The 14,387-nt window shown below is 43.0% G+C and overlaps 1 protein-coding gene across 3 annotated transcripts in view; it reads left to right on the top strand.

The window, feature by feature from the left end:
* Nucleotides 1-6,372: 6,372 nt before the first annotated feature.
* Nucleotides 6,373-14,387, top strand: part of SNX6 (sorting nexin 6) — a 49,011-nt gene continuing 40,996 nt past the window's right edge. For all 3 annotated transcript variants that reach the window (XM_024981849.2, XM_024981850.2, NM_001046331.2), the window contains 2 exon segments: nt 6,373-6,404; nt 6,559-6,606. In XM_024981849.2, coding sequence (XP_024837617.1) covers nt 6,399-6,404; nt 6,559-6,606 — 54 coding nt within the window. In that variant the 5' untranslated portion in view covers nt 6,373-6,398.

Raw genomic sequence — 14,387 nt, 5'->3', positions numbered from 1 at the left:
ACCCTTACCGAGAAGAATCTGATTGGCCCAGCCAGCTTCAGTCAGATATCCTTCTCTGGCCGAGTCATCTGTGACCAGGGAGTTACTGTCCATGACTGAAACATGGTTTTGGAGGCCCACTATCTCTTGAGTGGACAGATAGTTCTAAGCAAATGATAACAATAGCATTAAAACAAATATCTGAGCTTTTGCTGTAAGCCAGGTACTCTTCTGTGTGCTTTATAAGGATTATTTTAAACCTCTTCAACCACTTTGAGATAGGTATGTGCTATTATTTCCATTTTAATGAAGAAACCAAAGAACCAAAAAAGTATATAAAAGTGTTTGAGGCTCCATGATAATCAAATGGCAAAGGCGAGATTACACTCAGCCCATCTAACTCCAGAGTCTACATGAGCATTGCTATATTACAAAGCAAGGAAACAGGCTCAGAAAGACAACTTTCTTCACTCACAGTTATAGGATACAGGGCCAAGATTTGGACGGGGACTGTCCCCAAAGCCCATGTTCTTTGCTAACTATTCCAGGTAAAGTAGGGGTGGTGGTGGAGGCAACTTCTGGGCGCATCTTGAAGGATGGTAAGATTGGGGAGGCACAGATGAGGAGGGAAGTGAGTTCAGGCTGTGAGAACAGGGGAGGTCTTGCATTACCTGCACAGACTAAAATCTGGGCAGCTCCCCTTTCTGGGCCAGACCCAGTCTGATTCTATTCCCTACAATGAGAGGGAAAGTTCAGCACCACTAAGTGAAGGGTTCCTGGACCTGTCATTTTTTTCCTACTGAGTGCAGTGTTTAAACTGACTCCTAAAGTGGAGAACTTCATGTGTCTGGATTCTCTTGTGCCAGCTGGGGCCGAGCAACACTTCTGAAGAGACAGACAGAAGGAGGAGGAGGGCCTTGGGCTCAGCCTTTTGGAAGGATTTCTAGGCCTTTTGCTTGGGAAACTCGGAGAGTTTTCTAAATCCTGAAAGTTTCCTTTCTTGAGACTCCCATGACATAGCCATAGGCTGAGGCCAATTCACAGGATTCCTTAAACGGGGTTTAAGCCCGTTAGTCTTTGCTGGAAAAATGGTTTTTGCCCAGGTACTCTTAGATCTTAAGCAATGGGATAAGCTACTCCTAAAAAGATGAATGCAAAGAGTCAGACATGACTTAGTGACTAAACAACAACAACAAAAGATGAAAGCGGTAGGGAAGCAGCAGGTTTTCCAAGCAAGGCCTGGGATTTGTAAACATTACTCATCTTCCCTTTATGCAAAGATGCAGCTATCTTTTCACGAAACAATTCTGTGACCTTTTGGAATGTAATTCTTAAAAAAAAGACCATGTGTAGGATCCTAAAAAAGAAATTCCCCAAATCACTTCTTTCTTTCTTCTTTAAATTGAGAGATAATTCACATACCATAAAATTCACCCTTTTAAAGTATATGATTGCATGGTTTTTAGTATATTTACCTTGTGTAACCAAAACCACTAATTTTAGAACATCGTCATCACCCTAAAAATGTAACCCACATACCCTTTAGCAATCATTCCCTATTTCTCCATCCCTCAGCCGTTGGCCCGAGAAGGCAATGGCAACCCATTCCAGTACTCTTGCCTGGAAAATCCCATGGACAGAGGAGCCTGGTAGGCTACAGTCCATGGCGTCGCTAAGAGTCAGACACGACTGAGCGACTTCACTTTCACTTTTCACTTTCATGCATTGGAGAAGGAAATGGCAACCCACTCCAGTATTCTTGCCTGGAGAATCCCAGGGACAGGGGAGCCTGGTGGGAGGCCGTCTATGGGGTCGCACAGAGTCGGACACGACTGAAGCGACTTAGCAGCGGCGGCAGCAGCAGCCCTTAGCAATCACAATCTACTTTTCGAGATATATGTGTGTGAAGAGACAATCTTCAATTTATTTTCTAAACTTTCTCCTTAAAAAACACATCAATTAATATCTGGTACTTCTACAGTCCATTCTAAAGGAGATCAATCCTGGGTGTTCTTTGGAAGGAATGATGCTAAAGCTGAAACTCCAGTCCTTTGGCCACCTCATGCAAAGAGTTGACTCATTGGAAAAGACTCTGATGCTGGGAGGGATTGGGGGCAGGAGGAGAAGGGGACGACAGAGGATGAGATGGCTGGATGGCATCACTGACTCGATGGACGTGAGTCTGAGTGAACTCCGGGAGTTGGGGATGGACAGGGAGGCCTGGTGTGCTACAATTCATGGGGTCGCAAAGAGTCGGACACGACTGAGTGACTGAAATGAACTGAACTGAACTGCAATAAATGGTGTTGGGAAAACCAAATAGCCACATGCAAAAGAATGAAATTTTTTACACTATATTAAAAATTAACTCAAAATGGATTAAACACTTAAATGTAAGACCTGAGACCGTAAAACTCCTAGAAGAAAACAGATAGTAAACTTCTTAAACTTATTCTTTTATTTACTTATTTTTTGGCTGTGCTGGGTCTTAGTTGTGGCATGTGGGATTGAACCCAGGTGCCCTGCATTGGCAGGCAGATTCTTTATGACTGAGCCACCTGGGAAGCCCCTTCTTCATCTCACTTAAACAATTACTATTTCATATGTTTAAAATTTTTCTTCTAGAAAAAAAATCTTGACTTTTGTTTGACAAAATATGTTCAACCCCAATAGTCTATTTCCAGAATTTTAAAGTAACTCACTCATTATTCTCTGAAATCTTACTGTTCTTTAAAATCTTCCAATGCATGTCTTTTTTTTTTTTTGGCTGCATCATGCATGTTTGATCTTAGTTTCCTGACCAGGAATCCAGCCCACACCCCCTGCATTGAGTCTTAGCCACTCTACCACCAGGGAACTCCCCCAATGCATGCCTTTTGAAGCACACCACTGGGAAACTATTCATAATTATAACATTTTACTTTCCTGTTGAATCTGTGAAGTAATCAAATTGTGATTCAACATAATTTGCTCATGAAATTTATATAAAGTAGGTAATTTCATAGAAATCTATCAAAACAAGATGAAGATTGATTACTTGGTTTAAAGTATTAGGAAAGGGGTTAGCTTTAATATCTTCTTGATTTATTTTACAAGTAGTTGAAAAACCTGTTATGTAAACTTCTACCTTAATTTCTTTTCATATTCCTGAACTTCTATAACTGTCTTCTTGATAGTTATTAGTATCAGTTACTTATAACTCCTTTTTTTTATCATTTACAAAATATATCTTGAGACCTTTGCTCAGAAAGGAAGGCTCAGATGATAATGAACAACTTTATTTCAAGATTGGGTTCTCTATTCATGTGAGTTTTCAGCTATTGATTTTAGCTACAGTAAGTACTATATGTCTTTGTTGATCATTTTAGTTGGTTACTTATATCTTGTTTTAAAATTTTATTTTTATTTGGCTGCACCAAATCCTAGCTGTGGTATGTGAACTCTTAGTTGCAGCATCCGGGATCTAGTTCCTTGACCAGGAATCAAACACAGGCCCCCTGCACTGGGAGCTCAGATTCCTAGCCACTGGACCACAAGGAAAGCCCCAGTTCCTCATAACTTAAATCCTGCCCTTTTTTTTTTTCCCAGAACTAGTGATCTTAAAGTTTTGGCATTTGAGAATTTCAGTGTTTCTCTATAGTGTTCCTGGACTTGGCTTAAATATTGAAATTTAAAACCCTTGGTTGATGCAGAAGCATTTGAAATCATCTTATGTGGCACTTCTTGATCTTTGTCCACAAGAACACACCTGACCCTCCTACCAGTTGTGTACAAATCCTGAGCTCATTAATTGTAGCTCCTTGCTTCTGTCTCCACCTAGGAAATGTAACCTTATAGGCATTATCTTAAAACCCAAAACAAATTATTGGGAAATATTGACACATTTTATCAGCAACAAGTTACTGGGACATTCCTCCTGACATTTCATCACACTACACTGACACCACATGATGCCTCATGACTCCCAATGAAAAACATCACCCTAGTAGTTATTACATTGCACTGGAAACAAAAAACAAACAAAAAATAAAGTCACCCCCCCACCCCCCCCCCACCCCCCACCCCCACCCCCCCGCTCCCGTGTTGGAGAATAACCCTTGTTGGGGCAATAACGTAACTCTTTCTATGCCTCAATTCTTACGTATAAAATGAAACCTACAATTTCTCATGAAAATGTCTGGAAGTTTAACATTATTGTTTTGTAGAAATTCCCTGGCAGTCCAGCGGTTAGGACTGTGTGCTTTCACTGGAGAAGGTACAGGTTCAATCCCTGGTTGGGTAACTAAGATCCTGCAAGCTGCGGAACCTGACCAAAAAAAAAAACTGAAGCAAAATAAAACCCAATACTGTTTTGAGAGCTTAAATTTAATAAGATAGGATGGGAGGGCCTGGCAAAATAGGGACTCACAGGCTGAAGAGCTGAACTTTCACATAATGGAGACTTGGGAAGATTACTGAACAGGGTAGTAACATAATCACCAATATCTGTGTCTTAGGAGGAAAACTGGCAGCAGTATATATAGAATGGCAAAGAAGTTATGAGAAATATATAGAATATTTTATATATAGAATATATAGAAGTTATGAGAAATATATAGAATGGCAAGAGAAGTTTTGGCAAAGGGCCGGACAAGGGTGGGGAGAGATAAATATGGAGTTTGGGATTAACATATACACACTGCTATATATATGTGTGTGTGCGTGTATTAACGTATGCACACTGTTATCTATATAAAATAGATAAACAACAAGGACCTATTGTGCACTCATGCTCAGTCACTCAGTTGTGTACTACTCTTTGTGACCCCATGAACTCTAGCCAGTAGTCATGTATGGATGTGAGAGGTGGACTATAAAGAAAGCTGAGTGCCAAAAATTGATGCTTTTGAGCTGTGGTGTTGGAGAAGACTCTTGAGAGTCCCTTGGACTGCAAGGAGATCCAACTAGTCCATCCTAAAGGAAATCAGTCATGAATATTCATTGGAACGACTGATGCTGAAGCTGAGCCCCAATCCTTTGGCCACCTGATGCGAAGAGCTAACTCATTTGAAAAGACCCTGATGCTAGGAAAGACTGAAGGCAGGAGGAGAAGGGGACAACAGAGGATGAGATGATTGGATGGCATCACCGACTCTATGGACATGAGTTTGAGTGAACTCTGGGAGTTGGTGATGGACAAGGAGGCCTGGCATGCTGCAGTCCATGAGGTTGCAAAGAGTTGGACACAACTGAGTGACTGAACTGAACTGTAGCCCGCCAGGTTCCTCTGTCTATGGGATTTCCCAGGCAAGAATACTGGAGTAGGTTGCCATTTCCTCCTCCAGGGGATCTTCCCAACCCAGGGAACGAACCCATGTCTCCTGCATTGGCAGGCAGATTCTTTACCGGCTGAGCTACCAGGGAAGCCCGTGCTATACACTAGGGGCTCTACTTCAGTTTTTAAAAATGGTTTTTAAAAAGAGGCCAGACAGATGCTGAGGGTAATTATTGTGGAAGGGGGTTGGAAGGAGGAATGAGACCAGTTTAAGAGGTAATGGCAGATAATCAACTATACATGTAATGGGATTTGGTTACTAAATGATGTGAGGACTGAGGGAGAGGAAGGAAGGACTTGAATGGGACTTTTGAGGTTTCTGGCCTGAACATCTGAACATGCTGATGCCATAAACTGAGTGGAAACGTAGGATTGCTTGTTTGTACATGTGTGTGCACTTCTGTGTAACAGAAGTGGGGCAGGGGCTAAGGAATGGTTTTGTCTTGTTTCAAGTGCCTGTGGACACTTGTGTGGTGCTATAGAACTGGACAGGTAGAGTGGGCCTGGGGACAATTCTTGATATAAAGAAAAGGAATACTCTAGTAATGTGTACAGCTCATTTATATAGTGCTCAACTATTAGCGCACCACACCCTGCGGTAATTACCTTGCCAGCAGTAAAGCTTTATTACAGCCCCTGACCGATGACTGTATAAAGGGCCTTGGTTCCCACAACATCTACGGGCAAAATATTAATTGTGATTAATTATCGTGTGGCACCATACAAAAACTAGAAGTTTTCTTGTGGCTCCCGGAGGGCACTTGCTTGGTTTTCGCTACAGCTCTCAAGTAAAGGGAACTGGACAGCTCCCCGGGTGGCCTTCGGCCCTTCCTGGGTCTGAACCGGCCAGCCGCGAGCGGTCTCCAGACACGTGCGCCTGGGCCTGGGCGATCTCGGCCCAGGATGCGACGACCTTGGGCGGAGGGCACTGAGTCCTTCTTCCGCGCTCTCAGACCCTGGCCCCCAGCGTCTGGGCGGGAGGGGCGGGGCGGGGCGGAGTTGCTTCGAGGCCCCGCCCGCCTGCAGCCGCCGCCGCCGCCGCCGCCGGCTCCCTCCGGCCCGCGGTGCGGTGCGCGCCTGCGCTGGCCCTCGCCTCGGAGCAGCCATGATGGTGGGTGTTCGCGGCGCCGAGCCCAGGGCGCGCGGTGGGGGCGGCGGGCGCGGGGCGGGCGCGGGGGCCGCGCCGGCCGGGCACTAACGTCTCCCTTTGTGTCTCCCCTACTCCATCCTCTCCCCCGGCGCGCTGGGCCCTTCCGACCCCGCAGGAAGGCCTGGACGACGGCCCCGACTTCCTCTCGGAGGAGGACCGCGGAGTAAGTTCTGCCTCCTTCTGGCTCGCAGGACCCCCTTCCTCGCCTTGGCCCTGGGGTGGGTTACCGGAGGGGGTTCCCTTCCGCGCGGCACCCGCTCCCCGCCGCCCTCCTTTCGGTTTCCTCGCCGCACCGCGCCCCGCCCTCCTGCAGCCCTTCCTCCCTTGGGGCCGTGCGGTTCTGATTTCCCGGGGACCCGCGGCTGCCCTCGGCCCCCCGCCCGGGCTCCGACCCTCCGGTGGACTCCTTCCCCGCCCGCTCCGGGTGCAGGTGGGGAAGTGGAGGGGGAAGTCGGAGTTAGACAGTCCCCGCCCCCCGCCCCACGTTGGGGGCTATGAAACCCATTGTCAGACCTTCCTGCCCGCACCCTGAATTTCCCCTTGGGGACCTCTCGAACCCGTCTCCGCCTACCCTTCTCTCTCTCTAAAACATTGTAGTACTGGCCTGTTGTAAATTATCCTTTTGCAAGGGATTTTACAGTCGCCGGATCTTATCTCTTCTCCAGTATCCTACGAGATTTTGCAAAGTGCTGGTAGCCCACTGTACCTTTACTTTTCCTAATGTCCAAAAGACACATCTTTTGCGGAGATCCCTTGGTGGTGATTTGAGGCAAACTGCAGTTCCCTTCAGAAAGGGCCTTCAGAGCTGTGATTCCTCCCTTCCACCCTGCCCCCATTTACCTTGGCTGAAGGGTGGTAATCTCTATAGTGCCTTGTACAAGTGAGCACTTGAAAGATACTGATACATGATGATTGCAACTCAGCAGCGTTTCATGGTTCCTTCACATTTAACAGCGTGAGCTTTACTTTTCTTTTTTGCTTTTACTTATTTATCTTTGATAATGTGAGAGACACATTTGTTAGTCGGTTTTTGGCAGATGATAAAGTATTTTTATAAGATTTTATTCCTGTTTTTTTTTTAAGTAAAGATAAGGTAGTATTAACTGATGACCTTTATAAAGCTTTAACATAGAAAGATGCAAAGGGTGCAGTATACTTTTATAGATGAGGAATTAATACATTTATCTGTTTACACAAAACAGGAAAAGCAAACAGGATTTGCTCTCTTGTAAAACCTAATGTTCAGTAAAAGTATTAATTTTTTGAGTATTTATGTTGATGTGAAAAATAGAGTATTTTCTGGTGAATATTTGTGTTCCAAGCCTTATGCCTTTGATGAGATTTGCTTATCAAACTGGAACCTCTTAAGTAATGTGTCCAGAAACTTTTCATGTATTGCAGATTAAAGGCAGGGTGAGATGAAAGGCATGGGTGACCAGGAGGTTCTTACAGAACCTTGCAGATGAAAATTTTAATATGAAAATGGAAAAAACAACAACAACAACAACAAACATCACCAGGAATTTGAAAGCATTTAGAAGGTCATGATGAATATGTCTACATGTCCAGTTCTTCCTTATTTTTGTCCTGTGAGACTAGGTGAATCATAGTAATAGCCACAGCCGGACGGTGTGTTAGCACTGTGTAAGCACAGTTTCCTTATATCTTCTCATCATTCTTGTGAAGCTTTTGGTATCCCCCCTTTACACATGAGAAATCTGAACCTCAGGGAAACTAAGTAATAGTCTGAAGTCATATAGTCAGTGAGTGGGAGAGGTGGACTTTAAACCATGTAGCTGACATCAAAGCCAGTGCACATACTTCTCAAAGTCTCCTTGAAACACTTGCATCAGAATCACCTGGGGTGTTTGAAGAGCTAAAGTCAAAAGGTTGTGGGCCCACTGTCTAGTAAATCAGTCTCTTGAGATGGGGAGGGAAGAAAACTACTTTGTTAACAAGCAAGAAGATTCCACTGCACATGAAGTTTGATTATGGCTGCACAAAGTTATCCTGCTCTTTCCTCATTTCAGGAACAGAAATTGCAGGCCTGTTAATTTCTTTATATTGTGTTTGTCTTGATAGAAATAGATTAGTAGAACTTTTAGGCATTGCACTTTTAGTTCAGATTGTCTTATTCAGCCTTTTAAGAAAGTCTTGATAAAGAGAAAGTGTGAAATACCTATTTGATACAAATTACAGAGGGGAACATCACAGATTCAAAAATAATAGTGTAAGCACTTCATTCAAAGCAGCAAGTAAGCAAAATTAAAGACAGTATTTTTAAATATGTTTATAAGCAGCCTTGAATTTTCGTATTTGGAACAGAAGAGAATCTTAAAGCTTTAAGAAAATACTGTTTCGGGAGAAAACATAAAAAGCAGACTTTAAGAATACACAATATTGAAAATATTGGTCACGTTTAATCTCTTCGGTTACACCTCTACATAATAGGGTATTTTTTTCTTTCCCAAAGGCAGGACAGTAACATATTATTTAGTAAACAAATGAGCCCTTTGAACTGGACGCATTTTGCTCTGATGTCCTTGTTAAATAGAGCGGTAGGTGCCAGCATGATGGCATAGTTCTGTTAGCATTTGATTTGAACTCTAAATAATATGTTTATTGTTTTCAGAATTACTTCAGGTGGAGGAACTGCACCTCTCCTGGACTTCTCGCCTTGCTCCTCCCTCTGCATTTCTTATCTTCATTAATGTCATTTCCATTCCTGCAGGCAAGAAGCCTCTGAATCATATCCTTCATCCCCATACCAGAACAATCATCAAGGCCAGATAATTTCACCTCAGAAATATTGTTTAGCCCATCTTTTGTTTACATGACCCCAGTTAAGGTCCCTGCCATCTCTTGCAGGGCTTGTAGCAGTATCTGTTATTGGTCTCTATCTCTGGTCTTTCTGTTTTCCAGTCCAGACTTCACATGACTGCTAGTTTACCTAACTGAAATGATTGAATCATATGGCACCAGTAGTCACAAGGACTTACTTGGACCCAGTTCTTTTTGCAGTAAGGTCTAAACTCCTTATTCTAGCATTCAATACCGTTCATCATCCTTTCTGGCCGACTTCCTTCTCAAGATGCCCCAGCAGACATCCCCTCCCCAAAACACACGTGTAGGCATATTCTAGTCTATTTGTCATTGCTCAAGCATCTCTGCCCTCTCTAATGTCTATTTTATGCATGCTTGTCAGTGTTGTGGAGTGGTTTTTTCCCTTTACCTCTTTTTTTCAACATGAAATTTGGCTTTTAAGACTTGGCCCAGATGTGTACATTTTCTTTTGTACCTCCTCAGCATTTAGCTTGAATACATTCCACATTTATTGGTAGTTATTTCAGATAAAAATGTCTCATAGATTTTGTTAGCAAAGGATAAGATGAATGTTGGCAGAGGAAGAAGAGAAAGCTCCTGCCCTGGGACCATGGCAGTGTAGCATGAGATTTATGGTGAAGTGCTGAGGGAGTACCAAGGAGGGTGAATACGTAACGATTGCTACACACTGCTGAAGCATTTGCTGCATGCCAGGGACTTTCCATATATTAACTCACTTCTCAAATCCCTGTGAAGTAACTGCTTCTGTTATTCCTACTTGGAAAGGAAAAGTGAGATTTAGAAAGAGTAAGTAACTTGCCCAGATTCCCACAGCCAGTATGAAATAGATTCAAACTCAGAGGAAATCTAGCTATGGGTCCTGGGCTGTCATGTCCGACTGTTTTGTGACCCCATGGACTGTAGCCCACCAGACTCCTCTGTGCATGGGTTTCTCCAGGCAGGAATACTGGTGTGGTTTGCCAGTTCCTTCTCCAGGGGATCTTTCTGACCCAGGGATCAAACCTGCATCTCTTGCATTGCAGGTGGAGTCTTTACTGCTGAGCCACCAGAGAATCTCGTTAACCGTGGTGCTGTCTCCTAAAGGAGCTAAACCTTAAATGTTGATCAGAAATTGTGTAGGCTGTCAGGGAAGGGGAGGGCTTGTCAGCAGAGAAGATAACATGTGTAGATAAGCCATTTGGTTCCACCTGCAGCGCTTGTTCTTATTGGAGAGAAGTGAAGTGAAGTCGCTCAGTTGTGCCCGACTCTTTGTGACCCCATGGATAGTAGCCTGCACCAAGCTCCACCATCCATGGGATTTTCAAGGCAAGAGTACTGGAGTGGGTTGCCATTTCCTTCTCCAGGGAATCTTCCCAACCCAGGGATTGAACCCAGGTCTCTCACATTGGAAGCAGGAGTAAATACCAGTAGTACAGATAAAGTGCATAATGATAAAGAATCCAGCCAGTGGGAAGTTCTGAGGGTTCTTAGCTGGGAAGGACATATACCCAGATGAAAATAGCATTGTAGATGACTACAGTGTGGAAGATGGATTGCTGCCTTCTTGCAGAAAGCAGAGAAAGCAGTTAGCAGGCCCTTGTGGCAGTCCAGATGAGAAATGTTAAAGGTAGAACTAAGGCCGTGCAGTGGGAGAAGGGATGAAGGAGAGGACATAGCAGAGATGTCTAGGAGATAGAATGGACAGGGCATAGTGGCTTAAGAAATACATGGGCTGGGCAGAGGAGAAGGAGATGAGGAATATAGGAGAGAAGAGTAGAGTTAGAAGGTAGATAATAGGTTTGGTTTTCACATATGCTGGATTTGAAGTGCCTAATCCCTTTCCGCCAAAACTACAAACTAAGATCTGAAAGGACAAAGATTGTGTCTTTTCATCTTAGCACCTTTGACAGTAGTTGGCACACTGAAGGCACTCGGTTGTTTAATAAGTATTAAGAAATAAATATGTAAACACTAAACAACAAATACATCCAGGTGGATATATCTAGTTGGTAAGTTGAAATTATAATTGAGAACTTAGAATAAGAGATGTGAGTTGAAGGTATAAATTCAGGAGTTATTAGTCAAGAATGGCTGAAATTACAAAGGCTAGATACCCAGAGGAAATAAGATTCACATGCCAAGGGGAGAAAATGGACTAACTGATGGGGCTGAGATGGTCGGGAAGAAAATGAGAAGTGTTCCAGAAGCTGAGAGTTTTAATGGAAAGGATCAGAATGATCATTAAGGCAAATACTGAAGAGAGGTCAAAAACACTGCAAAGTATTGGATTTGGAAATAAGGTCCTCACCGTGTGGAGGTTTTGTGAGACCAGGGCTAATTTGACTAGAAGAGCAGTGCTAGAGCAGACAGGAAGGTTACATGCTCAGGTGGCCAGAAAGCTCAGTTCTCTGTAGGACACCATGTCTTCTGAGAAAGCAGAGGCATTGAGTCCATCCAAATCTATTTGTAGAAAGGTGTATTGATGGGTCTGAAGGGGTAACAGCTGCTAGTGTTTATTTCTTGGAGATGTGGGAGGCAGTGTCACTTATTGAGCATAGGCGTGGAAATGTGGTTGAGGCTTGAGACAGGAAAGGTTTGGAGTAGTTGCTCAGGGAGTCAGAAGGGGAGCTGAGCAGATCGGCCTAGGACTGTTGAATGATTTTAAGGATCTTATGCAGTTTGGAGACCAGTACTTTGTAGTGGACAAGTGCAACAAACAGTTGTGACTTTCCTCTAGCCACACTCAGCTCAGAAAGCAAAAAATGTCGATTGAATTGCTCCTCCAGGTGGGAATTTGCAAGTCAGGTATGGCAAAGAGCAGTGAGAGTTGACGAGACCTGTGAGAAAGGCATTGGAGTGACATCAAGTGACTTATTTTTGGTATGGTAGATGAAAGGAAATCTAGTTTCCAGAAAGTATATGTATGTATAATCAACCATTGATTTGACTGCTGAGTATACTGGGTATAATAATGGAAATAATTCATTACAGGACTTCCAAAATTATTTGTTGTGGTTCAGTTGCTAAATTGTGTCCAACTCTTTGTAACCCCATGGACTGAAGCACATCAGGCCTCCTTGTCCCTCACCATCTCCAAAATTATAACTGGTTGTAAATCAACTGTACTTCAATTAAAAAAAATTTTTTTTTCTTTTTTTAAATCCTAACTGAACTAGGAGTAAAATAGATTTAAAACTTGGCCAGAACTAGTGAACTTAACAATTTCTGTCTGTCTCATGGGGTCACTGATTGTACTATAATTCCCTAGAAATAGTTTCTTAGCACGATTACGGTTTGCGCCTTTCTTTCAGGGCTGCATTGAGCCAGAAGAATAGGGCCTGGGGGCCAGCTGTAAGGACTAGGCTTTTCTCCAAGTGAGAACCCCTTAGGTTTTGAGCAGAGGAATGTGTTCTAGTTTACTGGTATCGTTCCAGTGGCCCTATATGGAATATAGATTGAAGAGGCAAGAGGACAGAAACAAGAGAATGGTTGGGAAGCTGTGGCAATAATCAGTTACTTTGCTTCCTTCTTCCTCCTCCTTCCATCAGTCTATCTCTGTACATGTATTTACTTTTCTGACAAAAGATAAACAGTTTTTTAGGAATGTCATAAAGTAGGTACTTTAATGTGTAAACACATCAGTGTACTAAACTAGTAGTGAATGTCCTCCTTACTAATTTTACATGAATTAGTCAGCAGTAGGGCAGTGTCTTTATATTTCTAAGGATAGTGTATTTATGTTGCTTAATCCATTTCCTCTGCCTGGGCTTTCTCTTGACCATGACACAAATGTTTAACCTAGTAAGTCTTTGACAAAATAAAGTACAAAGTTTATTGACCCAGATAAGGATTAAACTGATGAATGTAGTCTAATTAGAATATCCTCAAACTGACCTGACTAGTTGCACAAAGTTAATTAAATGTTAATAAATCACAGTTGTTTGCTTCACTCCTCCCCTTAATAAAAGCTACCTAAAATTACTTATTTTTCTCTAAATCAAGAAGGTACTCTGCTTGCAAAATCTGGGGGGGTGTGTGTGTGTGTGTGTGAGGTCACTCAGTTGTGTCCAGCTCTTTGTGACCCCATGGAATATAGTCTGCCAGGCTCCTCCGTCCATGGGATTTTCCAGGCAAGGATATTGGAGTGGGTTGCCATTTCCTTCTCCAGGAAAATCAGTGCACATTGTATCTAATTAGCACTAAATTTACAGAAGTTCCCTGCAGTCCAGGGTTAGGACTCTGTGGTTCCACTGCAGGGGGCAGGGTTCCATCCCTGGTTGAGGAACTAAAATCCTGCAAACCGCACAACAGGGCCAAGAAAAGAAAGAGAAAAAAAAAAAAAAAAAAACCCACCAAATTTACAGTACGATATTTTATTAAATCTAAGGTGCAGTTGATTGGAAGATATATTTTCTTACATGTACCACTAAGGAAAAAATACAGCCAACTATATTAATTTGTCATCAATTACAGGGCATCCTTATTTCAGATGCATTAAAATGTGGAAAATATGTATCTGGAATTGATGAAATATGATATCAGATTATCTTTCTTTTTTAACTTAATTTTTTAAATTGAAGTATAGTTGATTTACAGTGTTGTGTCAACCCCTGCAATACAGCACAGTGACTCAGTTATACATAGATAGTAGTGAAAATAGCTCAGTGTGTCCCACTCTTTGGGACCCCATGGACTGTACAGTCCATGGAATTCTCCAGACCAGAATACTAGAGTAGGTAGCCTTTCCCCTTCTCCAGGGGATCTTCCCAACCCAGGGATCAAACCCAGGTTTCCTGCATTGCAGGTGGATTCTTTACCAGCTGAGCCACAAGGGAAGCACAAGAATACTGGAGTGGATAGCTATCCCTTCTCCAGCGGATCTTCCAGACCCAGGAATTGAACTGGGGTCTCTTGCATTGCAGGTGGATTCTTTACCAACTGAGCTATCAGGGAAGCCCATACACATACAGACATTCTTCTTTTTTTTTTTTTTTAATTCTTTCCCATTGTGGCTTAACCTAGGATATTGAATACAGTTCCCTGTGCTATACAGTGGGACCTTGTTGTTTATCCATCCAGATTATCTTTCAGCGAAAGTTTTGTGTTGATGTGGGAGATCAT

Source organism: Bos taurus, chromosome 21, assembly GCF_002263795.3.
Source record: "Bos taurus isolate L1 Dominette 01449 registration number 42190680 breed Hereford chromosome 21, ARS-UCD2.0, whole genome shotgun sequence".
Taxonomy (NCBI): domain Eukaryota; kingdom Metazoa; phylum Chordata; class Mammalia; order Artiodactyla; family Bovidae; genus Bos; species Bos taurus.
This window is presented reverse-complemented; position numbering and strand designations above follow the sequence as displayed.